Source organism: Dermacentor andersoni, chromosome 4 (assembly GCF_023375885.2).
Source record: "Dermacentor andersoni chromosome 4, qqDerAnde1_hic_scaffold, whole genome shotgun sequence".
Classification (NCBI taxonomy): domain Eukaryota; kingdom Metazoa; phylum Arthropoda; class Arachnida; order Ixodida; family Ixodidae; genus Dermacentor; species Dermacentor andersoni.
Genome location: NC_092817.1, coordinates 121,829,420 through 121,839,931, shown reverse-complemented (window position 1 = coordinate 121,839,931; position 10,512 = coordinate 121,829,420). Strand labels below are relative to the sequence as shown.

The window sequence follows — 10,512 nt, the reverse complement described above, 5'->3', positions numbered from 1 at the left end:
ACATATTGTGACGCTTTCTCCAACTACGATGCGGTAAAGAAATCGTTTCTCGTGAGTATTCCCGCTGAAGGAGAATCGCAACAGTACTGCACGGCAACGATGATGTCGCTGCCAGTGCTTTACACCAGAAGCTAAGCAGAATAGGGTAAACCACTGCAGTAGTTGCTCTGTGTGTGCTCTGGTTAAGGTCTGCGGGACAAGATGTCGATGCAGGTGTTATTGGTGCCGTACACCTCTACGGTAACGTGGTACCCGCAAGCGCTGACGCGTACAAGCTAAAACTGTTTATTAATACACGCTTATTTTGTATTTAGCATTTATTAGTATAAGCTTATTCATTCAGTAGAAGCTAAAGCTAAAATATTTTGCTCACTCATTGCCTCATTTGCGTACGCTTGCCTTCAGTGGGAGAAAAGGCTTGTGTGTAGGTTTGAAGCGTTGACTTTACAGTCCGCGGAAATAAATCCACACGCAGCGAAGTGAAAATTTAAGCGGCAGGAAGCACTATACTACCCAATATGGAAGATCGTTACCCATAACTCATCATTCACGTTAATGCGCACCCACCAATCTTGTTCATAACACTTAATGGCTCTGAGCGAGCTAGGTGTACCGATTGAGAAGGACGTATGACAATTTTTGCAGTCTCCCCAAGAAGGAAATGCGAAAGTAAGCAGCCTTTCATTGGCTGCATGGAGTTAAAAGGCTCTCAATGTTAAAATATACAAGGAGATCGCGTATCCCGGTTACGTATCACGCGGAGCTAAATCTCCCTATAATTTATTTATTCAAAGAAGCTGAACGAACATATGGTCACATAAAAAAAAGATCCCTCACAACAAACCAAAGCGACTCATTGTTAATGCAAGCGAGAAAAAAAAAAGCTTGTCATGCGAAAGTGGATATAATGAATACGAACTGCATATTCCCTTCCCATTAGTTAACTTCCATCACTGGTATTCTCAAAGTTACTGAAAGCAACAATTCTCTTGTCGTCTTTTTTGTCCGCGTCAGTTCAGCGCTATTACCACAATTACTCACAAGAAGAAGCCTTGCTAAGGTAGGAGGGCGGGCTATAGGAATGAATCGTGATCCGATGCAGAAGCTGAAAGCCGACTTGCTTCAGCTAGTATATTTCACACTGAAAATGGTGAAAATAAGAACGCGTGTAAAAAGGTTACTATATCAATAAACCGACTGTAACAAAAGTAAGCACTTACTCTCATTGTACGAAAAAAGGATCTGTGAATCTCACTAGAGGAAAAAGAGAAAATCATAGCACTACAAACAATTGATTGAAAGAAGAAACTATAAGCGTCAGTCCATTGCACACATACACGTTCCTATTTCTTAGAACACATGCATAGGTGCCACATTACGTACCCAACGTCGGGTGCTGTTATAGCATTTCAGTGTCAACAACGCCATTCCCGCAAGTGGGATCGAAAGAATCATATAGAATCCGCAGCCCAAAGTCAATGACTATGCTCCCTTACCAACTCCTTCGCACGATGTATCCATCCTGGACATATGACCAATTCATCCTTCTCGTAATTTCATCACATTTCACCATTCCCGATGTTTATGAAGGATAAGAATGATACCTCAATTGCCGTATTTATTAACAGAGTGTGCTTTCTTCAGTACGCGTCCTGGGCGGTGTGCAGGATACTTGTGTGGAAACCTTGGATACTTGATGCGTGGGAACCTGCAGTAGTGCTCGGTCCCCATCTTGTGAAAACACATCTCTAGCACGAAGACGATGAGAGAGAAGGCCACCATGATGCCCCACAGGACGAATATGGCCGCCATGTCGTCGTAGCTCAGTTCCTCGAAAGACAGCACGCCGGCTTTGGACGCGCCGGACCGTTGCATGTCCTGGCAGAAGTGCCACGCCTTCACCCCCTCGTTGTACCACTCGAGGTGAAGTCCAGACTCGATGATGGCTCTCATTCTTCCGCGAAGAGAACCCGCCCGGAAGTTGCGTTTAGCGAGTGAGCAAATGCAGAGAAAGAGAGACAAAGAGCACAGCACAAGGTAAAGAAGTGTGTAGTGCCTCTCCGGGAATAGTTAGGCAAAAGAAGACTAAATATTTCATTAAACACTGCTCAACGCTCATCGCAGCTTGAAACCACTTCCACCAGGCAAAAAATAAGTGGGTGAGCTAGTGAATGAGTGAGAAAGTAAGTAAATAAAGAATAAACAAATGTACGATATGGAAGTAAAACGAATATGTATTTACATAATCCAGTTTCGCTTTCTTACGGTATCTAAAAGGACTGTGCGCTGCTCAGTACGCTGTGAAATATTGATTGATTGATTGATTGATTGATTGATTGATTGATTGATTGATTGATTGATTGATTGATTGATTGATTGATTGATTGATTGATTGATCGATCGATCGATCGATCGAATAACGTTTTATTTGATGGGATGGCACTTTCACCTAACACAAAAAGGAGAAAGAGGAGAAAGTCTCTCGGAAGGGGCAGGCAAACGAAGAGCTTCCGAGATATTGTGAGGTATTGAGGCCCGACACTCGGTTAACAAAACGAAGATTTTCGCGCTCATTTAACTCGAGCACCACCTTAGCGACACCGGGTTCTTGGCGAATTCGCCGTAGTTCTCATCTCCGAATCAACTACACTAGGATAACGAAGAGACAGACGTAGCGACGATTTGACTACGTTATCTTGTCGCCTTCGTCCTTGCCACATTTAGCGATCTTTGCAGTGCGAAAGACACTTGCGTACACGTGCGGTGCGCCAGAGGAGAATGTCAGAGAGCCGACAGCTCGACCTGAAAGCGTACTTTGCTTGAATCCTCTCCTGCAGGTCGGCCGGCAACCGCTTGGAGTACGCGACGGTGCTGAAAATCGTGAACAGGTACTCCGGAGCCACGTACAGCCTCCCACCGGTGAGCCGACATTTCGTGGCCAGGGTGGTCATGCTCCCGTCTCGGTCGTTGATCAAGACAGCGCGGCCACTGTACAGCTGCTCCAGGGAAGATTCGGAGTACAGTTCTGACAGGGTCACGAATCCACTTGTGCGAATCGCCAGCTTGGTCAGTGCGCGAAGCAATGGTCTTGGCGACGCCTGCACAAGGGAAGTAATTCGTGAAACGCGTCAATTTTCGTTGCCTGCAATAGTGCATTTAGTAATGGAAGAAACACAGGAAGTAGGAAAAAAAAACGGAGGGAGTGGGCAGCGATGAGGTCACCGAAACAAGCTGCCGAGTTGTAGACGGGGCGTTGAACGTCCCATAGTTTCGTGGTCAGACTGCAGCAGGTTAACTGGACGCTTCAATAGTTCGCCCAACTTGCGTATTATGCGCACAGTGCGTGGACCTCTTTATTGTCCTTTAGGCCTTTGTCGAAGAAGCACACTATGGCTCTGTTGTTCCTCTTTGAAGCTCAGTTGGGTGAAATAACAATGCTCTTACAGTGCTCTCGCAGTATTCGGCCTAGTCCGACACCGGTCCACTATGGCATCTGCATGCCGTCAAGTAAAGCTACCCATGACGCAAACGTTAGCATTTGTACACTAGGCAAGAGCACATTTGTTCAGATGCATACGAATATTCGTATGCTTCACAGTTATCCCTGTATAACCCCATATATACGCGCTTCTTATCGCTTTTCATATTCCACATTCTTTTACATATACATACTGTAACCATCGCATTGCAATGTGACTCGCCGTGGTTGCTTAGTTGCTATGGTGCGCGGCTGCTGAGCACGAGGTCACGGGATCGAATTCCGGCCACGATGGCCTCATTTCGATGGGAGCGAAATGCGAAAGCACCCGTGTACTTAGATTTAGGTGCACGTTAAAGAACCCCAGGTGGTCCCAATTTACGGAGTCCTCCACTACGGCGTGCCTCATAATCTTGTCATGGTTTTGGGTCGTAAAACTCCATGATTTAATTTCTTTAATTTCAATGTGAGCACAGCCTCCATCAAGCCAATTAAGCGGCTTTTTTGGCCCTGCCCCAAAAAATATGTATGTGCTTGTAACGTTGACAATGATTTCAACAAAAAACGGAAAGTATTCACACTTAGTTGACCTCCGAGACCCGCAACCCTATAGGCATGGGCACTCACCCGCACGTATGTATCAAACCCTGTGTCCTTCCAGATGAGTGGTCGTATGGATGTCTGGTACGCGATGTCTTCCACCGAACGGAATCTTGGCGGCTCGCTCTTGATGGCAATGCTGGCCATGAGGTTACCGGCGAATTCGTTTGTGATCACCAGCACCATGAGCCACCAGAACGACAGCAGTAACCGGCCAGCGTAGCTCTCTGTGTTTACCGTATGTCCTGCAGGAAGGTGTGGTGTGAGGGTGAAATGGCTTTGCATCGTGGACATTTTAAAGTTGGAGACACCGTGTTTTAACCTCTTGAGTCACGAATTATGGTGGCTTTCCATAAATGCGTCAAAGTTGCACAGTTACATTCAATGCTCGGGAGATTCAATTGGAAGCCAGTCAAGGTGGGAGGTAAATGCTCTGAGCATTTTCTAGTAAGTCTTCTTAATTACATAGTAATCAAATTCTGGCTCGGTTGTACAGTGGAACATGTTGCCTTTTTTATTAAAAAGCATTCAATAGCCTGCTTAATTTTATGTCACGCCACTGTGCCGCTGGCAACTGAATGTCCAGTAGATAGAGAAGCAATAAAAAAAAAGGTTAACGTGATCAATATATCAAGATATCATTATAACAGTTACTTTATGAAAAAGAATAACAACACGTTACCAGATGCACGTAGTTGAGTGCAGTGATTGTCGAAAGAGCCTATATGCAATCCTACCACCCAACCAATTGTTCAAAGCAACCCAAACGTGGCCGGACTGGCAAAATAAGACATTTAATTACCTTAATCGCCAAAACAAGTTCATAGGCTGCATATGGCAAGGCATGTTTGCTTAAGAGGAAGCTTTATATTTATCTGAATACATGGGAACGGAGAACTTGTTTTTGGCAATTATTGAACCCGTTATGATATTTGCTGCATTCAAAGGGAACTGTTAAAATATATAACTGTAAGCAGTCCATTTTCCATTTATGCAATATATTTTAATGCGACAGTGTTAAGGGCCTCGTGTCCTACAACGCCGTCGTCCCGCATCCGGCGTCACGCATCGTTTCGGCAAAATTAATTTCGAACCACCCATACCCAGGCCCTCCGTGTGGCGCAAGGAAGTTACTGAACTGATTTAATTCCTCAAGCTAAAACACGTAGAAAAACCGTAAAGTATGACTTACACACAACCAGACATGACAGCGTCGGACTGTAATTTGAATATGAGAGGAAACAAAATTCTGTTACGCGAAAACTAAAAAAAAAACACAAACCTCTTTTTGTAACGTTTCTATCATTTGTAGCGCAGCCATGGCCTCCCAGATTCGCGCACGGTAATCTCAAACGCCATAAAGCGGCGCGCCCGGTTCCTTGCAACACGTCCAGATTGGCGCTCGCCACCGTCGCATCGCGGCCCACGCAAGAGGCCGCGTTTCTACCAGAAAGCTCGCCTTCGTGCATAGCGTTCGCCGCCAGCGTTTCCCGGTAAACGTTACGGTTACATAAGCAGCAGTTGCCGGGAAGCGTGAGTAGCAGTCAGGGATCTTTGAATGCTATCGCGTTCCACTCTTAAAGTTGGAGCTTAAGCGTCCTCCAAATTTTTGAAGAAAAGTTCTCGTAAACCGCAAAATTTCAACCTTACACCAGTATCAAATTTACACCTTTGCAGCTCAGCAGTAAAAGAAATATCACAGTTATGTAAACTGCACGTAATACTTGTATTACATATAAAGCAGACGAAATTATTGTATTATACAGACCTCTGAAATATACCATTCATTTGCGACTACGATATTCGTAAAACCATTGTAAACATTGCAATGATGCCGCCTAAACTATATATTTATATATCAGTTATGTCCATTTGAGATGCTCTAACAGATGCAGTTTTACAGAACTGTGATATCTGCTATTAGTGCAGATATATGAAATTGCAAATTTAGTACTACCCCCTTTCATTTTTTTTATGCTTGCCAACTTTCGGCGATAGAAAAAATATTAAGGTACTAAATCAAACTTCTGCTTCTTGCCTTGCTAGAATTCTACTTTCCCTTGCGCCGCGTGCACATGGACCTGGTCGGCCTTTTGCCGCCATGCAAGGACAATCGCTATATCTTAACGTGCATCGACCGGTTCACGCGTAGGCCTGAGGCATAGCCACTCAGCGATATCACCGCAGAGGCAGTCGCCCTAGCTCCTATTACAGCATGCATTAGTCACCACGGAGTCCCCTCGACCATTACAGGGGATTGAGGTCGTCAATTAGATTCCGCGCTGTTCCCCCGATGTCCCGTCAGCTGAGGGTCAGCCAAATCAAGGCGACGGCCTACTACACCGTGTCCAACGGCATGGTCGAACGTTTTCACCGGCAGTTAAAGGTCTCGCCCACACCATCACGGACACTGATACCTTGGACGGAGCGACTACTACTCGTCCTCCTCGCCACTCGCGTTTATTCTACGAGGACGAAGCGGCGCCCAAGCACGCAGCTCCACGCACCTCGCACTCGAGCCAGCGCTTGACCAAGAAGCGATCGGACCAGCTACGTTCAGTGATTTTGTATGTGTCGACCGACGAGTAATAAAGAATGTAGGACATCATAAAGCACACCCCTTCCCACACATGCACGCGCTTTCACGAAATAGAGTTAGTTGTTACTTGGCGCTCTTTCTGTCCGTTTACTCTTTCCTCCGCTAACCTTCCGCGCAATGAGCATTGACATCATTGAGCGAAATCTTTTTCTGTGCTCGAACTCGGCATTTTTTTTAGCTAATTTATTACCGAATGTCAAGAAGAAGAAACGCGAAACTGTTTTGTCCATGAACTGCGATTGCCGTAACTTTATTGCCTAATGGTATTTTATTGAAAAATTAATGTTCCTAGGTAAATTACGCTAGGTAATGCCACAACGAGTAATTTATGCCTAGGCCGTCAAAGGTAGATGCGTTTAATTATTCTGTGTTTCCGAAAAATAACGAGAAATAGAATATATAGGCTGCCGCATGACGTTATTAATATGGACTTTCTGGAGCTATTCGAAAATCGTTTACTGGTGATCAGTGCTGCATCTAAAGCATGACTTCATAGTACAGTACTTTACGAAGTGCACAGTTTTATCTGAGGCTGCCGTCTTTATTACGTCAGTTGCCGTACGCATTGGTATCAGCTTTATTTTCTCTGTCGTTATAGTTGGGAGACTGTTGTAGAGACAGAAATTATCACGTAACTTTTTATGTGTTTATGATTGCACTTCCAAGATTTCGTGCTACGCTGTGCTGTTATATTTAGTATTATCCAAATGTTTCCAGTGAATTACCAAGCTTAAATTATAGTGTCGTTCTACATCCCACATATCGGTCGTCGGGCTAACCGTGGGAATGAACGAACGAGTAGATAAATCAATCAAGTGCACAGATCCAACGTACATGTTGGAATTCGTGTGAAGCGAAGCTTCAGTCAAGCGTTTCTTAATAAATCCTATAAAACTAACGGTCGATACATGTGCAATTGTGTTTGCTTTCATTCTGCGCGGCGTGGAAATTCGCGCAATGTTGTTATTGTTGTTGTTGTTGTTGTTGTTGTTGTTGTTGTTCATAGATCTCGAAGGTCACAAATTTAATTTTATGCGTTTTTTATGTTTATGCACTGCCGTGATCGCGAGCTGCGCCAAAATGTAAGCACCAGATCAGGCGTGTGCACCGCATCTACAACAGCGGTGTAATGAGAACCCAAAGTACATTAAGAAAATCACAGGGGTTAAGTAAGGCGGCCTATGAACCTTTGATCATGAATCACCAACTAGCCCAAGCAACCACCCTAGACCTATGAAGGCTCTGTTCACAAACAGGGACACTCACACACATAATGTGGGAATGCACCTCGCTCCCGCTTTCTCATCCCCCCGTCAGCAGCGAGACTGACTGGACAGACTGGCTCAGTTCCGGGGACGTCGACCGACAGCTTGAACTGGTGGACTGGGCTGAGAAGGCCAAGCAGGGCTCAGGGCCTTACTTGAGCCCGATTTCTCAGCCACCTTCCCTTTCCCCTTCCCCCTTTCAATAAAGTTTACCACCACCACCACCACCACGAAGGGGATGTATGTGGCGCTCGTCGAGGGAGGAATGACGATGACAAATGCACTGAGAGAGACGCACGACGCGTATCTTGCTACACGGGTTCTGTATATCTGGTAACACAGTGGCGTATACCCATATTCTGAAGAATTGATCAAGAGTGGGCACACACCCAGTGACACGGATATACCGGATGACTAAATAAAGGGAAAAAAAATGTAGCACATTCAAAGAAGCCATTGAATATGACACGCTGTTCATGAGTGGTAGGTATCTTTCAGAAATACTTACGAGCCGACATTATATATACTCAGGTTTTATGCAAGAAGTTGTATATTTATTATGCCGAACGGAGGTGCGCTTACTAGCACTGCTTTGTTCATCGGCATACACGAATTGTATGAGGTCATTTGCTGGTACTAACATTCGGCACACACGTACATAAACTGCATATGTATATCCACAATGAATCAGCCTAGATACCGACCGACTCAGCTGTAGCCAGCAGAAGCAGATACGCTGAATCCGAGGAGGTAGCCAAAGAAAGTTTGGCTTTAGATGAATAAATAAATATGCAAATAAATATACATATATATATATATATATATGTATAGTCAGCGTCGCAAACACCCATGGGAAACCAGGCACCGAATACCAATATCATCCACGTCTAGGCACCTTTGTAGGCGAAAGAGGATAGGATGTCCCAGATGTTGTCGTAGGCCTCCAGGGCGAAGCCGTTCCCACTTCGAGGCCTCCGCTTTTCGATGAGTGCAAGAGCCGCGGACATCAGCGGGACCGAGGCGATAATAAGGGCCCATGCCTGCGCAAGTTGCGATAAGAGACCACATGTAGCACGTACAGCATGTTACCGGGGTAAGATGACAGAGAGAGAGAGAGAGAGAGAGAGAGAGAGGGGGGGGTAGGGTGGAGGTGGAGTTTGAGGTTAACGAATCCTAAAAAGGTTGGCCGTTTCCGGCCGCCTCTCACAACACACTTGGCATTAGGGAACAAAGACAAGGGATGGAGACAAAAAAAAAAAAGATTATTCTCAATAGATATGGAAATGACAATGCAACTAGTGCGTTGTCACGTCATGGTTTCCGATATGACGCGGGCTGGCAGGTTTTGCTCCGGTCATCCTATGTGCACTGAGAGAACGCAAGTTCATTGGTGGGAGTAGACGGCTCCTCCTCCGCTAAGCGGCGCTGGTAACCGAGGACTTTTCATAAACGAGGAACGTTTTCCAGCAGTCGGGCACTGTTGCTGCGGCGTGGACGAGGCGCGAAAAAAAATGTTTTTTTTTTTTTTTTAGCTGCGATATATCCCTTACTGATTTGGAAATGCGGCTGAATGTGTACGAGGGGCAAAATGGGCGGTTTCGCCTACTTATTCTCAAATGCCTTTATTTTCATCTACACACATACTCCCACTTTATTCACCTGGGCATGTAGAAGTGGATTATCTCGGCAAGAGCTTACCATGTGCCGAAAGCGCACTTTACTTCACAATTTGAGGCTTATATGTATGTATGTCATCTTCTGAACCGGCTTCAAAGCTATGCAAAAGTGAACTTTTGCTGTTGGCGCTTACTTTCGTCTCTGCATTTCGCTGTCGGAATAGGGCCTGAAGCAAGACGCAGCATGATCTTCCTACAGAAAGATGCCGCAATCGTTCGTGTACTTACGTCTAGGTGCGCGTTAGAGAAACTCAGGTGGTCAAAATTATTCCGAGGACCCCGCTATGGCATGTCTCACAATTATATCGTGTTCCGGCACATACATCCCAGAATTGATTGATGATGATGATAATAATAATAATAATAATAATAATAATAATAATATTATTATTATTATTATTATTATTATTATTATTATTATTATTATTATTATTATTATTATTATTATTATTATTATTATTATGTTCGGATCGTTGGAGATGCAGGGTAGACCGGATTACAAAAAACAAAAGCAAATATTCAAGGTGAAGTCTCATTGAGATGCGCAAACGCACGAATATTGTTCCAGCTAAGGCGCACCAAGCTTTAGGAAAAGTTTCCTTGCGAATTTAATAAAGTTCGCGTGTTCTGCTGCATTAGTTTGCCTGCCATGCATTGCGTGCTCCGTACTGCAGAAATTGTGCGCCAAGCGTGAAACGATAAATTCTGAAATTATTTACTGGTTTATTAGTATAGATAATTACGGCCCAAGCAGGCATTGCAATGAGAAAAAAGATAGTAAAGATTAAAATCTTAATTACAACGAACGCAAAAACAATAGTTGCCTTTCTGCATATCTGCTTACGGCATGCTTATTTATTCTTTTAAATATACTTATCTATAGGTACGTTACAT

At 44.5% G+C, this 10,512-nt stretch overlaps 1 protein-coding gene across 1 annotated transcript; it reads right to left on the bottom strand.

Annotated features, from left to right (window-relative positions):
• Positions 1-1,605: 1,605 nt before the first annotated feature.
• On the bottom strand, positions 1,606-9,756 carry LOC126537421 (uncharacterized). The gene is made up of 4 exons (XM_050184432.3): positions 8,838-9,756; positions 4,106-4,323; positions 2,815-3,098; positions 1,606-1,954 (listed from the first exon to the last, which is right to left on the bottom strand). Exons 1-4 carry the CDS (start codon positions 8,947-8,949, stop codon positions 1,606-1,608), a joined length of 963 nt encoding a protein of 320 aa, XP_050040389.2. The 5' UTR covers positions 8,950-9,756.
• Positions 9,757-10,512: the final 756 nt, after the last annotated feature.